At 45.3% G+C, this 25,062-nt stretch overlaps 1 protein-coding gene across 5 annotated transcripts in view; it reads right to left on the bottom strand.

Moving 5' to 3' along the window:
* The window catches only part of Znf827 (zinc finger protein 827), a 161,734-nt gene that overhangs the window by 5,994 nt on the left and 130,678 nt on the right, over positions 1 to 25,062 (bottom strand). For 3 of the 5 annotated variants that reach the window (XM_028753389.1, XM_028753390.1, XM_028753394.1), the window contains exons 9-11: positions 9,239 to 9,376; positions 6,059 to 6,248; positions 4,938 to 5,104 (exon numbers count right to left, since the gene is read on the bottom strand). In XM_028753389.1, coding sequence (XP_028609222.1) covers positions 4,938 to 5,104; positions 6,059 to 6,248; positions 9,239 to 9,376 — 495 coding nt within the window. The remainder of the gene's footprint in view (positions 1 to 4,937; positions 5,105 to 6,058; positions 6,249 to 9,238; positions 9,377 to 25,062) is intronic. The other 2 variants (XM_028753391.1, XM_028753393.1) reach the window with 1 other exon arrangement.

Here is a 25,062-nt window from a genome sequence, read left to right as displayed (position 1 = left end):
AAGCCCCACAATGGCTTAGCTCCTTGCCCTAAGATATGTCTTAGGTTGCAGGACAGGAAGAGGGACATAGGAGAAGCCTCAGGACTCTCCCCAGGAAGAGCTGCAGCCAAGGGTCTGCGGAGGTCACAATGGACAGACACTGCAGAGAACACAGTGCCAACAAAGAGCAAGTGACAGAGAACATTACCCAGAGAACTGCAGAGGTCAGGAGGACATGCGTCAGAGCAGGTGTGAGCAGCTACCCATGCCTGGAGGGGAAAGGCCACTGAGACCATAGAGGGCAGTCCCACAGGGCTGGCACTGCAAAGGTGTCGGTGCTGTGCCCAGCAGGGCAGTCCCACAGGACTGGCATTGCTTAGGTGTCCGTGCTGTGTTCAGCAGCAAGATCAAAGCAATACGTCATCCATGAGCATTAGGTAGGGTGTTGAGAAAGGACTTTGAAAAGGAGGCAATAATTAGTCCCCAATAGATAAACACCTAATGATTCACAACTGCCTAACAAGTCATAGAGGAAAGATGCCAAAATATCAAGGCTTCCAAGTCCTATGTCCTAAAGAAAGGTCAACAATCATAACAGGAACGAAAGATACATAACTGAACGGGCAGCACTGTAAAAACACAAAGATTATCAGATATGCAAAGAACAAGAAAAACCAGCTCAAAATGGGGAGGAGAATCAACCAATCAAAGCCAACCCAGAATAGGTGGAGTTTTACAGTTTGTAGTAGAGAATGTTATAATTATATTTCAGATGTCCAAAAAGTTAGGCAAACACATGGAAGATGTGGAGAGGGGTCCAAGTGACATTTCTACAGATGGAGACACACAGTGAGGTCCTCACTAGAGGGCTACACAGCACAAAGTGCTGGATAGTTTCATGTCAACCTGACACAAGGTAAAGTCATCTGAGAGGAGGGAGCCTCAATTAAGAAAATGTGACCATAAGACCGGGCTGTAGGCGAGCCTGTAGAGCATTTTCTTAATTAGTGATTGATGGGGAGGGTCCAGCCCACTGTGGGTGGGCCATCCGTGGCAGATAGTCCTGAGTTCTATGAGAAAGCAGACTGAGCAGGTCGCAGGAAGAAGCCAGTAAGCAGCACCATGTTTACTGCCTCAGGTCCTGCTTCCAGGTTCCTGCCCTGCTTGACTTCCTGTCCTGATTGCCTTTGATAAACAGTGATCTGGAAGTGTAAGCTAAATAAACCCTTTCTTCTCCAACTTGCTTTTTGGTTGTGATGTTTTTGTTGCAGCAACAGAAACCCTAAGACAATGAGTAAACTCAACTAAAAGCTACAGGAAAGGTCTGGGATGGAGCAGAGCAGGGAACCCTCCCAGACAAAAAGAGCCTCAGTGAGCTGGGAGGTGCTCCAGTAAGATGCTCCAGGGAGGTGCTCCAGTGAGGTGCTCCAGAGAAGTTCTCCAGTGAGGTGCTCCAGGGAAGTGCTCCAGCGAGGTGCTCTAGGGAAGTGCTCTAGTGAGATGCTCCAGGGAAGTGCTCTAGTGAGGTGCTCCAGAGAAGTTCTCCAGTGAGGTGCTCCAGGGAAGTGCTCCAGCGAGGTGCTCCAGGGAAGTGCTCTAGTGAGATGCTCCAGGGAAGTACTCCAGGCAGCTTTATAAGAGATTGACTTGAGGCCCTGATTAGTTGGCCAAGGCATGGCTTTTCCTTTGCTTGTTTCCTTGAGACAGGGTCTCTGTATGTAATCCTAACTACCCTGGAACTCACGATGTACTTAGGCTTGCTTTTAAGAGAACTCTGCCTGTTACTGCATCCAGAGTGCTAAGACTAAAGGCATGTGCCATTCTTCCCAGCTAAGGACAAGTTTTTCCTTTTGTTTTTTTTTCAAGACACAGTTTCCCAGTGTAGCTCTGGCTGACTTGGAACTTGTTCTGTAGACCAGGCTGGCCTTGAACTCACAGACATCTGTCTGCCTCTGCTTTCCTAGTGCTACACCTCCACCTGGCTGACAGGTTTTTGTTTGTTTGTTTGTTTGTTTGAGATAATCAAGATGTTTCACATTTGTGGATCACTATAAAGCCCAGAGTCTGAGATGTTCCATGAACACCAAGCACAAGACACATGAAGAGCGAAGAACGTAGAGGGCTGAGTTCAGTGTCAGTTTGGGCTAGATAGTGAGAGCCTGTCTAAAAAAGAAGACATCCATCTCAAGAGACACAGGAACATCATCATTAAATTGTTTGAAACACGCAGAGAGAGAGAGAGAGAGAGAGAGAGAGAGAGAGAGAGAGAGAGAGAGAGAGAGAGAGAGAGAGAACAAAACCCAAAAAACCTAGAGCTAGTGTGATGTCATGGTTGTATCCCAGAACTCAAGGGGCTAAGTCAGGAGGATAGAGACGGAGGTCAGGTTGACCTCCACAGTGATTTACTGTCTAAAATAAAGTGAAATAGAAGAAAGCAGAAAAGGGAAAAGGGAAAAGGGAAAAAGAAAAGAGAAAATTCCCAGGAGCAACCATAAGCAAAGAGGTCACATTCTGTGATATACGCTTCCCACAGGAATGACCCGTCAGAAAGACACCAAGCAGCATCTTCAAAGAAGTAGAAGATTTGAGACCAAGTGAAAAGATGTCATAAGAACGAAGAACAAATAAGCAAGGCTGACACTGGAAATGATGGTGGAAACCATCACCTGCAGACTTGAACCTAAGGCAAATTAAAGTCTGGAAACAGGGAAAGGGCAGCTGATGCCAGCAGTGGCCAGCGCGTCAGGAGCCAGCACGTCAGGAGGTGCTGGGGACAGTAAGTGAGCGCAGGGGAAAAACATGCCTTTGTGTTTTAACATCTTTGGTAGATAATCAAAGTATTGGTGCTTAACCCCAAATAACAGGTTTAAAGTCCATCTGTGAGGAGAAGTCCAAAACTACCATAGAGGCGCGGAGGGGAAGGTGGGAGTGTGTCATTGTGGGTTTCTACTGGGGAGTAGTAAAGCAGGAGGGTGGAGATTGGACTATATGTCATGCAGCATGAATGTTGGCTTAACTACCTCCATAGTAATTTAACTTACTAACGCACAGATTTAAGCTAGTAGAACTGTGGCCAAAGTCAAACCTCTAAAAACAGTAGTAAACAGGAAACTCTCAGAGTCAAACTATTAACTTCTAACAAACAGGGGTCAGCAAAGGGTAGCCCAGGACTCATACTAGCTTTCTGCTCTTGTAAATCAGTTTTACTGAAACATGACTATTTACCTGAGTATTAGCATTTAGAACTTCTAGTTCCAGTGGATGGCTAAGCTGTGTCAAAATAAGGACACAAAGGTAGGCGGGTAGGGAAGGGAGAAGGTAGATCTGGGAGGATTTGGCAGGGTTAATATGATCAAATCGCACTGAATGAAGTTCTCTAAGAATTCATTAAATATAATAAAAAGGACAGAACTTGGAAGGCCTGAAGCATTTACCACCCAGATGGAAACTCTGGCTCGCAGCACACAGACTTACAAACAACATTATTTCTTCCAATAGCAGCCGCTGCCTAAGAAGCTTCTACTGTATTAGACAGAAGCTTCTTCAACGTGCTTCACCTGTGGCTTCTGCCCTCCCTGCTCATCTGGGAGCTCCGTCAGCTCGCGGGAACATGGTCCATCCTGCCCATCCTGTGGTACTTAAGAGGCGTTTTGCCTTGCTTAATTGTGAACGTGAAGTTTGCATCGAGGATAGGTGATGCCAAGCTAACGTTTCCCTGAGGTGGGTGGTGGAGGGGACTGTGGGGTGGGGTGGAGAGACATTCAGGGACACATTGGAGTGAAGAAGAGTAAGTGTTTAACAGACAGGACAAAAGAGTACTGCAAAGCCAAGTGGGAACCGGAGGGAGGCTGGCTTTTCCTGCCATTAGCCATTCTAGAAAGGCCGAATTTAATTTGTCTTCCATGTGGGCCTCCCAGCTCACCTACTTCCCACAGTGCTAATGTGGTTACAGTCAGACAACCGACTGTAAAAATGGCACCTTCTCACTCCGTATAATGACTCTCTGCGGACCTCCAAGTCATAGCTGCTCAACTTACTGACAAAAACGGAGTTTTACTGCTGTTGGCACCGACAAGCCAAAGTGGTCAGAGAGGCAGAAGCCTTCTTGGCCATGCACATTGTCAGCATGACTGTCAAAGAGTCCCCTTCCAGGGTCCTTCCAGAGCCAGCAATTCGATGGGCTGACCTCACGCCCAGGACTGGCAGTAAGCAACATCAGCTCTTAGTCTGTAGCACCACAAATGGGGGAGGGGGAAAGGCAGTCCCTTTCACTCTTGCTTAATGATTCTATGATGTTGTCATCCCTACCATCCCTTCTGAGGGTGTAATTACACGGAAAAGTCACAGTGTTAACAGCTAAATGGAAGACGTTAACTGGAGTGGTGAGAGGCTTTAAATGAAAGGCAAGCACTAGCCAAGCCTAGTTAGGTTGGTTTCAGAAGAAGAGGGTAGTCTGAACAGACATACCATGTATGTCATTTTGGAGCACCCAAGAACCTACAGATTAGGGATATGATACCCTGGTACAGGAAAACAGAAAGGTCCGAGGCCATAGCAAGTGTCCTGTAGGCTGTCAGAACAGTGAGGAGATGGACAGCAGGAGGTGGGGCAGCCTCTTCTGGGCTGAGGGTTGGAATCCACATCCCATTCATTGACCTTGTGTGGAATACCCCACCCCTCAGCTTCTCTCTGTGTTGCGATATTAGCAAAATTCACATTAGAGGGCTCCTGCTGCCTGAGGTGAGCAGGCAAAGCACCAGCCTGGGGCGGAAGAGCTTAGTGACTATTTCGTGTGGTGATGACAACCAGGACTAGGTGAGGACCAAGTGCATAGCTTGGTGTGTCCCAACAGTATCTATGCTCTGCAGCAAATTTCAGGTCTGTGTAGCCATGACATCATGCCTAAAAGTTCATGCCACTGTGGGGCGCAGGGGATGGAAAAGGCCAGGGATGGTTACCTGTGTGCTTGGTGCCAATGTGATTCTTTATCTCTGCTTCCTCCATGGTGACAAAGTCGCAGGCTGTGCAGCAGATGGAAAACATCCACTGCTCCTTGTCCACATGGAGAGACATGTGGCTTACAAACTGAACATTGAGCTCCGTCTCAAATCCACACACGTGGCAACTGAAGCAAGGAGGAGAAGGGTAAAGGAGTGAGACAGGCCTGTAAATATGTCTGCTCAGCTACACAGTGGGCGTGAGAACATTAGTTTCATGTGTATGCTCTCTATCGAAAGGTACAGCATCAGGAAAATCTTCTGCCTGCTGGGATGCCTCCAGAGTAGTCACGGTGCCAAAGAGACTAGATGCCAGCATAATATAACAATCCCATACATGCAATAATGATGCTAAATAATCATAAAGTTAATTAAAAACTACAGATTCCAGATGCTGCACATGGCCTGACAGATTCCTCTGGGCACTGAGATTCAGGGCAGTGTTGCCAAGGTATTAGTGGTTGTCCACAGACAGATCAGACTGTGCTGCACACCTCAGACTCCCCCAGGTTCTAGGAACCCTTGGGCGCAGTGAGGAGAGCACACAGACCATTCTGTGGCACTCTGAGCAAGAGGCAAGCACATCTGTGACACCTCCTAGGAGAAGCCCCTCAGCCACCCAGATGCCTTGCAAGGACAACTTGCCACCAATATCGCTCAGGCATGATTTGACAGAATTTCATACAGACTGAAGACTGACTACAGAGCAGACTATAGTATGTCGTGACGGGCAACTGAGGGACAGCACGCAGGGCCTTCTGAGCAATGGATCTCAGATTACTGTTCTTGCCTTTCCCCCGTGATTCTGAAACTACAAGGTGCTCAGCCCCAGAGCAGAGCATCCGGAGCTCGCCCTGATGAACGCCTCCCAACTAGTTCTCTTTCGGTTAACTCTTTAAGGGCTGCCTGAGCTAGTCGAGCATCTGTGCCAGTTCAGGGTTCAGTGTAAGCAACGAGCATATTAAAATGAAGTTAGCAGTGGCTGAGTAGGGGCTCTGTGCCCAGTGCTTGGCCAGGCAGAGGGGGAGTGTCAAAGCAAGGGGTCTGAGAAGCTTGGGTGGGCTGTGGCTGGCTTGACCCACCTGTAGTAATAAGGGTGTTTCTTCCCGTCACCGCCTTCAGAAGTGACAGCACTGACGATGTCCTCGGTGTCTGTACTCACGAGCTTCACAGAGTGCACGGTCAGGTGCTGGTTCAAGTTAGCACGGCACTTAGCAGCATAGGGGCACAAGTGGCATTTGTATTTTCTTTCCTCTGGGGGAGAAACCAAAACTGCTCTCAAAAAAGAAAAAAAAAATTCAAGAGCTCACTTAAAGGAACCAATGAAGGTTGGTCCAAGTCTTTCTTTATGTGGGGGGCAAAGGTCATGCCTTGAAATTGTGGGTAGGCATATCCCTAGCAGTTTGCTCCTGTATCAATACTCAGCTCACAGTGATTTAAAAAAGCCTTCTCTAGGCAGCGAGGACAAGATCTTGAGGCTGAAGTGTGGTTTTCATGGTGACCAAACCAAATCTGATTCAAGGGAGGAGGTGGAAGCCTGAAGCGACACTGCGGCCCCACCCAGGCCAGAGGGCAGCTCTTCGAGCTGTTTCCTCAGAGTTCTCAGATTTGTTTTGCTTCTTGGATGCCTCACACTTCATCCCTCATCATGGCAAGGTGAGGTCTACAGGGCTAAAAGGACACTGTGTGAGTGTGCTCTTGCCATGTGAGTGTGCACATACGCGTGCCCATGTGTCTACCAGCATCGTTCTTGACTAGATGAGTTTGGTGCATGAATGTGCACATGAGTGTGACCTGTGTGTCATTCTTGGGTAGGCGCTGAGCTGGAGAAAGCTAAGGAAATAAACACTGATAAAACCGGGACCTAAGAGGCTCCATCGTTTCCCTCAGCTCCAGCCCTAGACTGGCCAAGGGGGAAAAAAAAAACTAATGAAATTAAAGGAGGAAAATGACTTGTATAAAATAATTTAATTGGAATTTTCATTTTACATAAATAAAATTTAAAAATCTCAATTAATTTGTAATGGGAATTGGCTCATAAAGCTGACTAAGGTTTTAGGAGCACTTCCAGAGTGGCGTTCTGAATTCATTTGACTAATCAGGCAGACTGTAAGGGGAACAACCCTGCTTCCCTACAGAAGGTGGCAGAGGCAGCAGGCTCAGTCTCACCTATCCTGATTTCTGGGCTTGGCTTGAAGACACTGTCTTACTATCTTCACCAGGGTTAAAAGGATTTCCATCACAACACAGAGACACCAGGTTATTTTATGGCGCCCCTACCCACAGCTGCAGGTTTGAGGCTGGGCTTGAAGTGTGGGGAACAGGCTTTAGAATTCCTGCCTCTGCCCTGAGAGATGAGGATCTGGGTTTCAGCACCAAGGTCCACCTCCAGGAATGGGGAGTGGTCCTTCTTTCCATCTCATGAATGGCGAGTGGCCCCTCTTCCTGTCACCTGTGAAGCTCCTGTAACACTGGGATTTCCTCTTCTCAGAAGTAAGAACTTATCTGGGAGAATCTGCCCAATATCTTTATTAACAATATTTCCTTCATCAGCTTTCCAAATTCTCCTTTGTAGTGGATTTTTTCAAGTTCTTGTCTCAATGTTATTTTGGTAATTTTGCTAGTTTTCTATCAGCTAACTTATGGGCCAAAGAAAAATCATGTGTCCTTTTTCTTCAAAAATTTCCCCCCCTTTCTGAAACAGGGTCTCACTACGTAGTCCCAGCTGTCGTCACATGTAGGGATCCCTCTGCCTCTGGCTCCCAAGAGCTGGGATTGAAGGTGTATGCCATCATGCCTGCATCCAATGCTCCTCCAGTGTCACCTGGGATTAGCTTTGCTGGTCTTTCCCACCTCAGAGCGTATCCCCTTCCCTTTCTTCATCCAGCACCAGAGAGGCTATCTAGACTCAGGTGTTCTTTACTGACCCCTTAAGGTGATATGCTCCTTCATTTTTCCCACTCAGTTTGTGCTGACTCGAGCTGTAGCTGTCTTAGTTGTCGGTATAAAATGTTCTCATTCCTTTAGATATCTGATGCTTACATTTTTTCTTCTTCCCTTTTTAAATTGATCCTAATTAAGTAGGGAATTTTATTCACCCTGTTACTTGGTTACTTGAAATGCATTTAAGTATGCTTAAAGAATGAGGCCTTAAAATCCCCACTTCTTAAAAACATGTTATCTGTCTAATATATGATGGAAATTTGAATTTAGTGGATTTAAAAAGATAAAAAGGTCAAAATTAATCTTGTCATATTAATATTCTGTCTCTGTGCTTTTATTTTTGCATAATTGTACAAAAAAACCCCTTAACTTTGAACTTTTATATTTTTCCTTTTTTGGACCAGGGTGTCCCTATGCACTCCATGCTGTGCTCAAATTAGTGATCCTCCTGTCTCAGTCTCGCAGTGTTGATATTATAGGTGTCTCAGTATACCTGGCTTATTTCATATTGGTGTATTTGGGTAGTTTTAAGGTCTGACTTTCAGTGTTAGACTCTCAAACAGTTGACTGTATTTTCTTTGGTGTTGGAGACTGGACCCTGGGCTCACATGGGCTCGGAGCCACACCAACCCATGTCTGTTGTCCCCTGCATCTGCGTCTTTCCTGACCTCTTCCATGACATCTTCCGGCTTCAGTTACTTGTGCTGATTAAGTTACTATTTACTTTCTCTTTACTTCTAGTTAACTTCACTCCTCTCCTAGTCCTGCCCCCGGAACAGACCACCTAGTGTGCATTGGTCCACGTAAACAAAAACAGAAACTATCTATCTCTTCACCACCACGGTTGGTTCTCCCCAACCCTTACTTCTCCTACCAGCATGAAATGAAACCACTAAGATCTTCATGCTGCTCGGCTATTGTTTACATAAGCCTATCTCGCACTTAGCACTCGCACTAAAATCTAAATTAAAATCTTTCCTTAATAAAAAAGAAATAGATACTAAGAAGGTGGGGTGTAGCCCCAGCATCTGAACGTTTCAAAGGATCTGAATCCATTCTTAACAGAGTTCAGGAGTTGACCTAGAGGTTCTTAAGCGCAGATCGTTTCTCATTAGTTCTTCTGGGAATTCAATGAGGCTTTTCAATATAGAAAAGCTTTTTCAGGGTCTCAGTACATGTGCCAGGCAGCAAAGCCTGTAAAGAGCAGAACCAGTTAAGTTCCCACCACTTCCTATGAATTCTCTTAGAGAAACTCAAGTGCTTGCTAGTAGAGGTCTGGAAGGGCTGTGGAAGGCTGGGGAGCTATGTCCCCTACTTACCTGTGTGCAGTGAGAGGTGCCGGGACAACGTCTGCTGTCGGCCAAACACTTTCCCACACACGTCGCAAGGGAAGAGCTGGTCATTGAACTTCCAGGATGGCAGTCCGTTTCCTGCCTCAAGGACGATCTTTTCTGTCTCTGGACCAAGAGAACAAGGCGTTGTGAGGAAGACAGGGCAACAGAGACTCATGACATGTTAGCCAACCCTGAAGATTTCATCAGAGGCATCTCCCCACCCCCACCCTCTGAGAATGGGGCTAACAAGAACCAGTGGCCACCCTCATGATCATCTCCATTGATGAAGAATACGGGTGGGGACTCACGGCAAAGGGAGCCCCACAGCCCAGCAGCCTCTAGGTCTTCAGTGGTTCCTCTCATTGCTAAAGGCTAGCGAGTGTGAGTGCGTGTGCACGCATGCACATGCATCTACACACACATAGATAGATAGATAGATAGATACATAGATACATACATACATCCATACATCCATACATCCATACATCCATCCATACATACATACATACATACATAGATGGATGGATGGATAGATAGATAGACAGATAGATAGACAGAAGAACAGACAGAGGCTTGACAGCACTCTGCTCACTATATAGAAGGTGCTCAATAAACACTTGAGGGAGTGACTAACAGAGCTGCACATTAACTTTTTGAGAATCTAGACACCTGCTTCAAAACAGTAAACAAAGCGCTGGAAGTCCCAGATTCCACTGAGAAAATAAACAGTCCCCTGTCTGGAAAGAAAATATTGCACTGTTCTTTATGAAGGAAAGCTTTGCTCCCAAATTCTGGGTTGTACATAGTGTTTAAGCCGGAGCTCATATAAAGCTGACTTAGGGAAGCCCACCACACACTGCTCCTTGCACAGGAGTACAGACTGTGTGCCCTACACATCTTGTTGCATCTGGGAAAGTAAGTACCCCACAAGTGATCCATACGCATCCTTGGATGCAATAAGCACACTTCAATACCTTCCCTTTGTAGCTTAGAAAACTTTCATTCCTCATCATCATCATAGAATTTCCTTTTACTTTCTGACCCCTGACTCTTCTCAATGAACCACAGTGGGCTATATCAACATCTCTTCTGCCGTTGTATAAGAAGACAGGTGACAGAGGGGATGCCCAGAAGAGGGAAATGGACACTTCCAAGGGACAGCTTGTTTGGGTCTTCCTTTGAAGACTAAGACACTATAGTCAGTTAGTATTTGTCCCTGACCTGACTGAGCCCTGTGAGTCTTCCTGAAGCATGGTGCTACATTACAGAATGGAGTTTCATTTGGGAAAAATTAAATATCACCAGGAACTCTTTATAAGATCCAAGCAGAAGAGAATGCTCTGAGTGCAGGTCACAGAACCCCTGTAGAACAAAGTGCTTGATTTCACACAATTAGGCTAAAACCATTTTCCAGACAGAGCGTCCACCTGTATTTGGACAAGTCAGCTGGGTCAATGCACATCTGAATGAAGATTTGCTCAGCAACGTAATCCAAGGAAAGAAGAAACAAATAATGCAGGCTTGGAAGCAGGGAGGAGCCAGGAGGAAGCAGATGATGGTTGCAGTGCCGTGCCTGCCAGCAAACCCAATATCATGAACACATTGATCGATTGATCTGTGTTTGTTAAAATGTATCTCTTGAGGCCTCAGGGAGAAGAAACTAGTTTGTGTCAAGTAGAAATGCCTGACTAAGGCTGTCTATAAAGCAAAGGATGGAACTGAGGGCAAGGGATGATGGGAAGGTGAGGAAGAAGGTACAGGTCAGGGGGACATCTGAAGACAAAGTGACTTGGGTGACTGTCCTCAAGCCCGAGTGTGGGTATTTCAGCCCTGCAGAGATGAGAGATGGTATTTAAAGTAGTTCCTTCCAAGTGTGTAATCAAACAGCACTTTCAGGAGAACGAGAATAACAGACAGAGGTCAGGATGGTGCAGCCTTCTAATACAGTTACAATAAATGAATTAACTGTGTCACAGACCCAGCACGTAGATACGATTAAAAATGAAGATGTCTCTTAATAATTCTTTTGAGTATTAGTCATGTACTTGAGAGGCTGAAGCATCATAAAGACTTCAGCTTCTTCCAGAGCCTTAGAAAGTCATGGCAGCTTTGAAGACCAGACAACTGTGCAGAGAAAGCACCACACAGGCAAAAACACGACGCACCCAGGATGCAGTAGCCCGGCCCTGAGCCCAGATCCAAGCAGTCTGGGCTCCTGAACCCTCAGTGTTTGCATCTGTGGTACAGTTTGTTTTCCTTTCCCACATGGGAGTGAGGCAGTCCCAAGCTACGGGAAACCTTAGCCCAGAGCAGGATACTGCAGGGCTGGGGCTGGGCTCCAGGAAGAGGAAGAGGAAGAGGAAGAGGAAGAGGAAGAGGCAGGAAGCCCTGAGCCTCTGTTCACAAATAGGAAATGCAGCTCTCCAGAGGTCACACAGTCTTCCATGTGTCTTACTATCACCGTCACTCAAATGCCACAAGAGAGCTCAATTTCTGGTGTCCTCCCCACTCCATCTGTTAACACATCAATAGCCATCAAAAGTAATCAATCTTACTTTAAAGACCTTTCTGGACCCTACTTATTATCTTAACCAAACAATCAGATTTCACCAAGATTCTTGCAAAACTTTTCAGAACCCTTCTGGTCCCCACGACTTTCTTATCCATGTATCTGTATCCTCGGCACTTACAGGACACCCATGGTGATGGAGTCAGAGATTACGGTGAGATGGGGATCAATGTATTGATTAGCACAATTAACAGCATAACTATTAAGGTCAGCTGGCAATCTAGCATGACAGAAAGGCACATGTCTGGTAAGGTTAAACTTGGTTGTCAATTGGACACACCAGGAAAGGGGCAGGGGCTCAACAGAAGATCTGGCTACATCAGATTGGCTGGTGGCCACGTCTGTGGGTCATTTTCTTGATTAGTAATTGACACAGGAGGGACCAGCCCACCCTAAGTGGCACAATCCCTAGGCATACGGGCTTGGGCTATATAAGAAAGTTAGCCGAACACCAAGAGCAAGCCGGTTAGCACTGCTCGTCCAATGGCTTCTGCCTCAACCTCCTTCCTCAAATTTCTTGCCTTTGCTTCTCTTGAGGATAGATTGTAACCTGTAAACCAAATAAACACTCCAACTCCCCAGGTTGGTTTTGGTCATGGTGCTTATCGCAGCAATACAAAACAAATTAGAACAATGTTTTAACTCACTTTCTGGATGTGCTTGCATGATTCTCTTAGGAGAAATGCTTGCAGTCCTAACTCAGACTGCAAAGATTTTATAAGCTCCTACAGCACCAAATTCCAGGTGGATTCTAGTTGAGATGATCTGTCTGGCAGACTTAGATTACTGCTAACCCAACAGTCATCCTCCCCAGCCCTGCCCCATCCCCTCCCGCTATGGAGGCAACGGAAAGGCTCTTGTTTTCCTGAAGAAAAGAGAGACGCGCCTGAGTGTTGGTTTTCTCTCTTTTTCATGCCTTGATAATAAAGATAACCTTGGTAGTGGCAGATGTTTTGTGAACATGAAGTATGAAGATGCAAGCCAACTTTCAAAGATGGAGGAATGGATGATGGGAACAATCAGGGTCTCTGTGGGCATTGCTCTGTGGCCAAGCGAATGCCAGGAGCCATCTACCATTGAATTTCTTTTTGGGTGAAGAAAATAAGACACTGGCTCTCCTCCTCCTCCTCTTCCTCCTTCTCACCCCTTCTTTCCCTCTTCGCCCATCCTCTCCCTCTTCCTCCTCCTCTCCCTCCTCCCCTTTTCCTCTCCCTCCTCCCCTCTACTCCTCTTCCTTCTCCTTCTTTAATTACTCATGCCATTCTTAACTGAAACTCTCTCCCATGCTCACTGCCCATCTGCAGCATCCCTGACGGCCACTCTGTCCTCACTCTCGTCTGCAGCATCCCTGACGGCCGCTCTGTCCTCATCTCGACAGTGGTAAGTGTGAAGTTGGACGAGCACATTCCCATCTTAATTATCTTTGGTTCTGCTTAAAATAACCTTACAGGCCTTTTTTTTTTTTTTAGATTAGGACGGAATTTGCTTTAATTTTTCTGAAGCATAATATATACCCCAAATGGAAAAGTACGCATACTAGTAACTGCATCTCAATTAGTTTCAAAGTCTCCAGATAGTTGAAATTATGGGTATTATTTAAAAACTTCTGATTTCCTTCTTTATTCCTGTATTCCCTGGTGTTTGCTTCATTATTGTAAGTAGCTGCACAGTTACCATTGTTTTCTTTTCTTTTAGAGCAAAACTCCCGTCTAATGACAAATTCTTTCTTGCCCAGTCTCACAGAATTTTATCTCCAGAAAAACATTTTATTTATCCTCGAATTGCTCCAGTGTTTCTGTGCAGTACGGCCTGAGTCTTTCCTCTCCAACTGCCCACCTATAGTTTTACCTTGAACATCAATGAGGTCTTTTCTGTGTCCTTAAGGTTTCATTTTTGTTTTGTGTGGACCGCAGTCCCTCATACAAGCCAACCACATGTTCTACCACAGGGCTGCACACCTGGCTAGATTTTTATTTGCAGCGATGCAGCAGATGCATAGCCACAGGTAAGTACCTTTGTCCCTGTGCTGTGGCTGTGACTGTGCAGAGTCAGTGAGGCACCCCCACCTCTTTCTACACAGTGATTTGAGGCCCCTACTCACGATGATGAGGCCTCACTATGCAAGATGCAGTATGGCAAACTGCTTCTTAAGACCCACTGACCCAAAGAAAGATGTCTTATTTGGTGTGTAGGTCATGGGATGATCAAACTCAACCACTGTGTCTCCCAAACTGTCCATGAGATGTAATAGACAGGGTCACACAATATGGATCAAGCAGAGGACCTACAGAGCCTCAAACCCAACTCCTTCATTTACAAGAGAACCAAATGAATTGTTGAACCAAGACCTCTCTCAACACAAGGTACAAAGCAAGTTATATAGGGCCAAGAAGTACTTCCATGGTTACCAAGTCTCCACCCTACCCCAAACATTTAAGAAGGGACCTGAATTTTCATCTTGTTTAAATCCCTTTTCAAGAAGCCAAGAAATTAAGCACATCATGTTAGTGGCTGAAGAGAATTAGGCTCCCATATCTTATCCCTGCTCGTCCTATCCACAGGAAACCAACACCAAATTCTGCAACAAACAAAGGGTTCTTCTCTTTCCTGTTCCTTGGTTATGCATTTAATATTCTTGTTTACAAGTGGATACATCCCAAATTGGCAACAGTTCAAACACTAGGATTTTTTCTACCTCTTTTCTTGAAAGGGCTAGCCTAGGATATTCCAGGCACAAAGGTTACAGCCCACAGTAAGCCCAAATTAGTACCAAGGAGGGTCAACAACACAGTCAGATGGGTGCATCCTAAAAGTCGAGCCTTCTCTTTGACGTCAAATATGCCATACTGAAGAGTCCCTTAGGCCTTTTGTTGCTATGTAGGGAGACTGGTAATAAACACCAACATATTTAAGATATCACTCTTAAATATAAGTGACTAAGGAGGGCTACAGTTTGCCTCATTAAGTTCCTTGGCCTTCTGTCTGGTGCACAACATGTTTGTCGGTGTGTTTCCCTGGGAGAGAGAAGCTATGTTCTCTGATAGACAGATCCTCCCCAGCAACCATCTCTCCACCTGCTTTAGGCATGAGAAATGCAGAGAGAAGAAGGCTTTATTTGGATAAAGCTGGATAACATGAGTTCAATACACAAATAACTGCTCGCATCAACCGCAGCCAGACTGGCTGGCTCAGCCCTGGAGAACAGCGTCTGGAGGCACCTGTGTGTTACATCCTGAAACATGGACTGTTGATCCATTCTCCCTGTCTTCAGGATGGCTGAAAAGTTTTGGGTTGTAACTCAAAAGTAGAATTCCAGGCTTCTTTGGACCTCAAGATAGATGGAAACCTATCAGTCAGGTTGCTTTCCAAGAAGGCCATGCCACTTCTGGCTATGCCTTACCCGTCTGGCTCGATCCTCTGGCCTCTGCTAAAATCAAGCTCTTACCTCTGCCAGGGAAGTTACCAGTTTGCTGGGTTTGCAACTCTTGGGGTTGATTATCATCAAGCAAGCACTGGAAGGCTTTCTATATGCTAGAAGATAATCTGAGAGGGTCTTTTCATCTTGGAGTAAATGGTATCTGCTCCTTTAGCTTCGAGGACTGTTCTTGGAACCTCAGGACTATACAAGGTCAGAGGCCACAAAGGTTTCTAAGGCCTTATTGGCTCTGGACGCCTGGGATCCCTGTGTCGTCACAGGATCTCTAACCTGCTGCTTTTACTACTGACTTCTGATGTGACAGAAAACATAACCATCCTGATTAGCCTTTCAACTGGCTGTGGGTTTGGGCAAGTATAACACTCCTGTTAACTTATGGGAAATTTAGCGTCTGAAGGCAGACTGAGCACAAACGTATGTACATGTGTGTGTGTGTGTGTGTGTATGTGTGTGTGTTCTGTGAGGAAGGCACTAATCTCACTCATGCACTACCCATCTCACCGCCTGACCCCACTGTCTAACCACCAAGGTGGGGAGGAAAATTTCAGTGTAGGAGTCTGTGGAGGGCATACTGTAGAGTACAGTGCATTGCTAGGCAGGAGGTGGGGGCGGGGGGAGATTGCGAGCAAGTTCTGTGAGGGTAACACCTCATGAGTGGCAGCCTTAGAGCTCTCTGACCAAGAATACAAGGTAATCTGTATAATTCATATCTATCTATTTATTTTATTTATTAATTTGTGTGTGTGTGTGTGTGTTGTGGGGAACATATGTGCCACAGTACACTTGTGGAGGTCAAAGGACAACTCACAGTAGTTAGTTTTCTCCTTCCACTTTGGGGTCTCAGGGTCTAAGCTCAGGATGCCAGGCTTGGTGGCAAGCCCCTTTACCCATTTAGCCATCTCGATACCCCCATACACTTCTGTAATGAGGAAAGCTGGGTTAGGTGTAGATCAAACAGGATGGACAATTACTACTTATTGAGTACTTATTTTCTTCCCGGTACCACACTGAAGCGAAGAGTTCTATCTTTGACTTTATTTAATCTTCATAACGGCACAGAAAGATTGGGCTCATTATTACTTCGTTCTGTAGATGAGAAAAGTCACAGCTCAGAACAGCGAGGAGTTAGCATGTTCCCATATAGCTGGTAAAAGGGAGAGGTGAGTTTTGAACCTGGGATGCTCTACTAGGAAAAACACATATTCTGCAGTCTTGTCCTCTCAGAAAAGACCTTCCACGTCTGTCAAGTAGAGTCAGGCTGCTGGTGCTGGCCTGGAGATTCATCTAGGCTGATCACCTTGAACCTGGTGCTAAAAAGGTCAATGCCACTTGCTGATTTTTCCTCTTTCCTAGGCGGCAAGTGCCACTGTATTTCATGGCCTTGGCTCAAAATACAACTGTGGGGAGCCTTGAACATGATAGGACAGACACCCTGTCAAGGGATGCGGTGCAGTTAGAACAGGAAGCTCTGGTGTAAATGTAATTGCATTCTAAACACATACCTTATTAGCAAGGAGTTTTGGAGGAGCTTAGAAATGGCTGTCAGGGCTCTGTCATGATCAATACAAATGAGTGGAAAATTCAGTGTCATTTCTTTTTAATCATCTTGGGATTGGGCAAGAGTGAGAAGTAGATTTTTGCTCATGTGCCAGAAATGTAAATACCCAACAGCCTGGGATATTTTTAAGTAACACATAATCTATGGTTCAAGTCCAAAGCTGCTAAGAAAATGAGAAGCACTTTTTTTTTGTTTTGTTTTTGAAAAACATTGCCTTCCAGTTTCAATTCTCAAATTGAAAAGGAAACCAAATAAAATTGCAAAAAATCTTTGATGCAACTGTGGTAACGAATGCCTATAACAATTAGCGGGTATGGGGCCATGGCAGCTGCCTATAATCCTTGCACTGAGGAGGTGGAGACATGGAGTCCCTGGGACCAGCTAGCCAGAGTCAGTGAGCTCCCAGCTCATCAAGAGACCACAGTACACAGGTAGAAAGTGATTGAAGAAGATGCCCAGCACCAACCTTTGACCTCCATACATATACATGTGCACAGGTATGTGCGTTTCCACAGACCTAGGGTGGGAGTACTCTAAGTTCAACACAAGTCTGGGCTACTGTTTACACACACACACACATACACACACACACACACACACACACAAAATCAATGCAACCAGTAGTTTCAATAAGACATTAGAAAAATAAAATAATTGGAAATATGGATGCTTTCTCTCTATGAGGAAAATGCAATGTATTATTTTTGGCAGGATTTCATGTAGCCCATCATGTTCTTGAACTTGCTATAGGACACTTGAGGACACCCTTGATCTTCTGACCCTCCTACATCTACCTCCTAAGTACTGGACTGAAGGCACATTCCATTGTACCTGGTTTGCAGCGCTAGGGATCAAAGCCAGGGCTTCACACATGCTCGGTAAGCACACTATCAACTGGGCTGCACCTTGCTTCCCAGATCAACACATTCCAGTTAGGCGTGTATTACTCTGCGTGTATTATTCTTACATATTTTAACTATTTTGCCTTTCTCCTTTTATATGGATCTTAGAGGACAATAAACACTTGTGATTTGACAAAATTTTCTCTAGTTGCAGGCAAGAGAGAAAGACTCATTGATGCATGGTATTTAAATAAATGCACATAATTTTTCTACAGATGAGTGGAGAAGTGCCTAACTTTCTGTGCTGTAACAGAAGTGTTCGTCTTTGGTAGCAAAGGTTCAGCATCCTTTGGAGACGTTATCTCCATAGAATCTCTGCCTCATCCTCTGTGGACTAGGGAGCACATGGAAAAAGAACATTATTCTCTAGTTCACAGACAATTTATGGGATGGAAAAGCTAACTTCCTAACTAAAGTCTCATGGTGAAACCCAGTTTATCTGGAACCTCCCATCCCCCAACCCCTGCTTCTCAAGATGATGAAGTTCAGATTAATCACACCACCTAGCAAGAGCTTTGCATAGCCAATCAGTCTTCAAACTGATGACTGGACTACGGATCATGGGCTAACAGGGGACAGCTATCACTATGGGAATCTTATTTTCCAGTTTGGGCATGCGCACATTTGTAACCTTAATGGCACTTGAACAAAGATTTTTTGCATCTAATATTAATACAGAAACTCACAAATATTTCTGGAGTTGGACCAGTGCCATGTTCTAACTTCACTGGGACGGTGCGGCTGCTCTTGCATCAGACACACTTGCTCCTAGGTCCTGTTGGTGTCTCCTGGCTTGAAAATGTGGCCACATTCTAATCTTTACAGGAGACGATGTCAAGTTAACTTCCTACAGATCTCCTGTCTCGTTTCCTACTTTTAAAAGCAATTGTATAGCCGACACCTGTAGGGTGTAGGACAGAAGTTGATATCATGTGTCTTCCTTAATCCCACTGCAGTTTACTTTTAAATACTGTTCTTATTAATCCCTTGAGTATTTCATTCTATGTATTTTGGTTATACTCACCCCTCCTCCACATCTTCTTTTTTGAGACAACAGAGTCTCTGGACTACATGGCTCACAAGCTCTGGGTATCTACCTGTCTCTGTTGTGGGGATCTGAACTCGGGTCCTCATGCTGGCACAGTAGGCACTTTGCAAACTGAGCCATCTCCCCAGCCCCCGATCCACGGAGCTGTTAAAGCAATCACATGCACAGCAGAACACTGAATGATGTCATATCCCAAATGCTAGCCTGGCTCTGGCAAGAAGCCAAGTAACCATGGGTTACACAGCAAGTTTACAGAGGTGACTTTTTTCAAAGTGCAGGTTTAACTAAAAAGGCAAGAGATGTGACTCAGACTAGGTCTGCTAACCACGTGTGCTGCCCGGGGAGGGTGACCTTATAGTCAGCTGCCCACAGAGAGTGACCAGGGCTGCTTCTTCCCTCCTCCCACTGACTTCTATGCACACAACTCCACCCCTTAGGCACCAGGATACAGACAGAAAGGTCCTTCTAAGCCATTGTTTCTTGCCCTAGGGATCAGGTGACTGGCCCTTACTTCTACCTGTTCCTTCTACGCCTGTGTCTTTCCTCCATCATTAGCTCAAAAAGAAATCAATAAGGATTGAATTTTTCTCCTGCTTGGAGGAAATGAAACTGTGAAGTCTCTAATTTGTTAGGACCCTCACCCTGCCACAGAACGCTCACCATCCGAGCTAGCCTAGCAAGGATTTTCATCCAAGTCTATCTACATAATGTCCACAATAATGTTGGCAGAGGCCATCAGATCTCTGAATTTGAGGCCAGACTGGTCTACAGAGCAAGTTTTAGGACAGTCACTCAAGAGGAACCCTGTTCTGAAAAACCTCAATAAATAATAATAATAATAATAATAATAATAATAATAATAAAAAGAAAAATGACAGAGACCACTATGACAGGTCACCATGGTTCTTCCTCGTTGATTTTGAGGCAAACAGACACAGATTTATCCTAGTAGGTTTTATGTTATGAATACCAATAGACACTGAGCAATTGTGGAGGTGGTGGGATGAGATTTTAAGACCTAACCACAATGGGGAAAGGTCTGACAACCTCTCTCAGGTTCATTTAGAGAATGCTGCATTAGTTTTGGACCTACTGTGAGAAACTCTTTGAGAAGAAATCCAAGACAAGGTTTGTGGACTGAGGCATGGCTGCCCTCGTGAAGCTTATACCCACAACACAGTATGCTATAGAAAATATATCCTGCCCCAGTTACCCTGTGTGTTTTGCAGGTAACATACAGACTCACAGCAGTGAAAAGTAAGAAAAGAACACATTTCAGGAGCTAAGCCATCTTGTATCATCAACATGAGTTTGCCACTTTAAAAACCTGCTGCACCTAATCAGTTGCTCATTAGAGCCGAGGAGGCCAGATTCTTGACAGGGTAGGTGTCTGTACATTCTGTTTAATCCGAAAATACCAAATGCTGGTTTTCTGTTGCTATGGAAAACCACCATGACCAAGGCAATTTATAAAAGCAAAGTTTCTTTGGGTTTATGGTTCCTGAGAGATAAGAGTCACTCGTGGTGAGCAGGCGTGGCAGCATAGACGTAGCAGGAGGACTCAAGAGAGCTTACGCTCTTTATTACAAGCACGAGACAGAGAACAAGACCGAAGTGGCATGAACATGAGGCTTTAATGACAAAGCCCATCCCCAGTGACATCCCCTTCTAGAGAAGCTGCACCTCTAAACCTCCCCAAACATCGCCACCGACTGGAAACCTCTATCAGCCTATGGGGGACATTCTCATCAAAGCCACAAGACACCATAAGAACTAAGATTCTATTATTTGTACATCTTCAATATAGCATCTTTTTTTCCTCTAGGAATTTTTCAATGTCTTCACTAAGGAGTGAAGAGAGAATGACCTTGGCTGGTGGGATGGGTTAGGGGCGAACGGTGTTTGCTGTAATGCCTGACACTCTTAGTTTGATCCCTGGGACCCACATGATGGAAAAAAGAACTGAGTTTAACAATGCCCTTTGACCTCCACACGCATACTGTGGCATATATGCACTGCTCCCCCAAATAAAGAAGTACATCTAGAGAGAGAAGGAGAAAAGGGGACAGAGAGAGAGAGAGAGAGAGAGAGAGAGAGAGAGAGAGAGAGGGAGTGAGAGAGAGAGAGAGAGAGAGAGAGAGAGAGAGAGAGAGAGAGAGAGAGAGAGAGAGAGAGATCAATTATGAATCTAAAGAACTGTGTTGGATCAGGCCAGTAATTGCTGGCATTTGGTCGGAAACAGACAAATATGAGGCCAGCCATCTGAAGTAGTCAAAGCAGCTGTCACCATGTGCAGCGAGTCCCTTCATGCCTACCCATGTGGTTCTGAGTTAAGAAGCTGGCATTCACAGGGTGGGTGAATGCACAAAGCCCCACCCGGTACAATTCAGCATTAGCTTCAGTTCAGATCAGATCCCCTGTTTTGGTACTTTATCAGGAGTTGGACTGGCAGTAGCAACCACCACACAAAAGTAATCCAAAGCAACAATACGTATTTGAGACTCAAAAACAAACCAAAAACTAATGAAATTAATAGGCAATCACGTGCGTAGTGAGTTAAGGCTGAGCTGAGCTGATATGAAATGCACTAGCCAGGGGACATAAATCACCCCACAGTAACACTGACTGTGCTTGGTCCAACTCACTAACTGCAGGCACTGCTTGAGTACATCCTGAGTTACCTCGCTAATGCTCACAATCCCAGCTTTATCATTAGCAGAAATGTACATACTTGAGGGTCCAGACAGGGTCTGCTGCTCAGGTTAACCCAACAGTGAAATAACAAGCCGGTGTAGACACTGTCACAGCCTGTGAACTCTACCCTGGCCAAAGGCCAGCTGGAATTATTAATCAGGCTTGAGTTCCTGACCTTGAATTAATCCAAACAAGCGATTTCCTCCTGAGGCAAAGCTAGAGGCCCTCTGACACCCAGGCTTTTTAGTAAAGGAGCCCTTGAGTTTCAGCTTAGTCCATGGCTGTGACCATGGCCTGTCAGCATCTCTAAGAGCCAGTCATGGCCAAGTGACCAAGTTCTAGGCAACTGGACTGCCAGATGTTTTATGTGCAACATCTAGGTCAAAGCTTCTTAAACTGGGTCATGGCCTGTTGTGGGGTAGGGAAGCTGAATGATGGGTGCTGCAAGAAATGATTTCTGGACACACGAAGCAAAAATTCATTCCAATTCAAGCCCACACCAAATGGTGACTCAGGTGTTCCTTAGAGCAGTTCCTCGTGCCGTGCCATTCAACTTCACTGTGGCTCAGGTTCTGAACCGACAGCATTCACACTTCCTAGCAGTGTAGGCTTCATCATTCCATGAAATGCCAGCAAGAGCCGCCTGCAACACCTCCACACACTCCAGACAAATGGCTGGTTTCTTTCCCCTCTAGGTACAGTTTCCTGTTCTTACAAAAGCATGACGGTTTAATTCCACAAAACAAGGATTTTTTTCAATATTGGACCATTCCTGGATCATTCCTTAGTATGTAAATACAACATTAGCAGACTACTGCATTACTCTATTTTAAAAAACAAACACACCCACCTCGCTGGAAGGCACATTTGCTTTCATCCTTCAACGTTAAAAGTACGTGTGTGCCAGTGCATTGTTTCACGTAAGTTTCTCCAGGATTACTATCAGTGAGCACTTGATTTATTATGCACTCATACTAGAGGTCATGTAAAAATTCCTTAGGCCAAAGGTATCACGAGTAAAAAAATGTAAAAGGCCCTGGTTCAAATGATGTCCTTAAAAGGAAGGTTATGCCCTTAACTTCTTTTCCTTTTTTGTGTTTAAGATGTGACTGTGTCAGTGGGAGCTGGGGCAGCTGCACCCCACGATGACGTACAGATCAAGGATGGTCGAGTAACCAGAGCAGCTGGGGTACCCGGGAGCCCCGCATCTGCCTGGACTCTATGCTGGGTGTACACCTTACGTAAGGTATTGTTGTGGCATTTTTAATAGCCACTGAATCTTCACCATGACTCGCACAGTCAGCACTTTAAATCTTTCAAGTATGTTCAGTTAGGTAGTTCCTGGGAAGCAGGATGACCTGTGCAGAGACAAGCAGCCTCTGCTTCTTGGGGTTCTAGTGCTAGTTCATGATCAAGACATTGTCCTGTGTGATGCTGTTAGGTCACTGTCACACTAAATAGTATCACAACTGCCTGATTTTTTATTTGTCCATTTATCTATCCATCCACCCATCTATTCATCTGTCCACCAGCCCACTGGCCTGTCAGTCTGAGACAGAATCTTATGTAGCCAGGCTGCTCTTAAACTTGACACAATAGCTGAGGGTAACCGTGAACTCTGAACTTCCTGCTTTCATCTTGCAGGTTCTGGAATTATAGCCATGTGCCAACATACCTGGTTTATATCATGTTGGAAATTACACACAAGACTTCCTTCATGTAAGGTAATCACTCTACCAAACTGCAGCCACAGTCCCTGCCCAGCTGTTTTAAACAAAGTAGACAACTGTGAGCAGAGCTTTATACAACCAAACCATAGGTAAGAGATGCAAGAATTGTCCACAAGTACATGTTTATGTATGTACTAGCCAGGCATGGGCACCTACAACATGAACTGCTGCTACCTAATAAGTAATGTTCCTATCTTGTCATGAGTTTCAGTTTTCAATGTTCCCTGTATGTATATCTGCCAACATTTAATGCAAATTCTCTCAACACCATCATTACTGCAGACTAGATTATATGAGCCAATACAGATGCTCTTACTCACTGAGCCTCCCCATCTCCTCCCCCTTTGCATCTACAACCCCCTGATGCTCAGCAAGCACCCCACCTCTGAGCTGCACCCCCACCCCTTTTATATTTTGTTTTGAGGCAGTCTCTCACTGTGGTAGTTCAGATCAACAATAAACTTTGGGTCTTGCTGCCTCACATGGAATAGTTAGTGCTGTAGGTGCCCCATGCCTGGCTATTGGATGCTTGCTGCTATTCCCAGCGTCAACCTACAAGATGCCAGTAATGCATGCTCTTCAGTGAAGATGACCAAAAATGACCCCAGTCACCAAACATCCCATGGGGGAAGACTCATTCCAGAGGCAGACTGTCCATGGAGTGTCTGATAGGCTGCGGGGTTTGAGAAGGCTGACACAGTGACCACTGAAATTCCAGTGATTTCCATGGAGGTGAACAGGTGGGTCCTGAATGCACTTTCAATGACAGTGGTGCCCTGGTGACCTGAAGCAGGCACCATGAGCAGATTCCCATGTTTTAAATTAAGAAGTTCCCTGAGCTTTTCCTGAGGAAATTCTCAGGGTGGCAAAGAAGTCACAGGCATAATTCCAAGTGCATTAGTCTGTTAGTCCAATTTCTAGCCAAGGTTTAAGATGGAGATAATTGCATGACGAAAAAAAAAGAGCATAGGAACAGGATTCTTCTGTGGAAACTGCACTGACCACGGAGAACTGAGGCCTTCCAGAACTGAGGCCTTCCAGAACTGAGGCCTTCCAGAACTGAGGCCTTCCAGAACTGAGGCCTTCCAGAACTGGGCCTTCCAGAACTGAGGCCTTCCAGAACTGAGGCCTTCTTCTTACTGTGCCCTTTGGCATTTATGTGCTGACATTAACAGCATGGCATCCATCTGCAGGTGTTTAGGTATTATAAATGAATCATAACCTCATTTGCAGATATTTAAATAGGTTAAGCTTTTAAGGCCACTGCTCAGGTTCTTGTAGCTTGACAATCCTGGAAGACTTAGCCTTGAATCTGTTTTAATGACTAGGAGCCTGCCCACATTCCAGAGCAGCTAATTCAAGGCAAATGGTATCCTGGAAATCTGTTTCCTGTTAGAGGGAGTTGGGGAGAAGCATACTGTAAAAGGACCAATCAGGCCCTGTCACCTGTCCTGATTCGAGACTCCCGAGCAAACAGGAGAGGGGGTGCCTCTGTCAACCAGAATGTCTTTCAAGACACTACCCTTATCCCATCACCTCTGGCAGAACAAATGAAAATGACTATCAATCAAATGACTGCCAATCAATTTGATGTTAATTCCATCAACATACCAGAAGTAATACTCCTGGGGTAAGATGGAAATTTTAGTGTTTTAGTTGAGAAAACTCCCTCCTGATTTCTGGAGGATCCAAGTCTGTTGTTCCCTTCCAATTCACAAGCTTTAAAAAAATGTAGCTAATCACTACAACCCATTATTTCCAGCCAGTCCCAACTTTATTGTTCCAGTCCAAGCATCCTAAGCAGCCCCAATGAGGAGAGGGAGAGTACAGAAAGGTGACCTGCTATCCATGGGAAGAGGACATCGTAAAGAA

This window comes from Grammomys surdaster, unplaced genomic scaffold (assembly GCF_004785775.1).
Source record: "Grammomys surdaster isolate TR1022 unplaced genomic scaffold, NIH_TR_1.0 125947, whole genome shotgun sequence".
Classification (NCBI taxonomy): domain Eukaryota; kingdom Metazoa; phylum Chordata; class Mammalia; order Rodentia; family Muridae; genus Grammomys; species Grammomys surdaster.
This window is presented reverse-complemented; position numbering and strand designations above follow the sequence as displayed.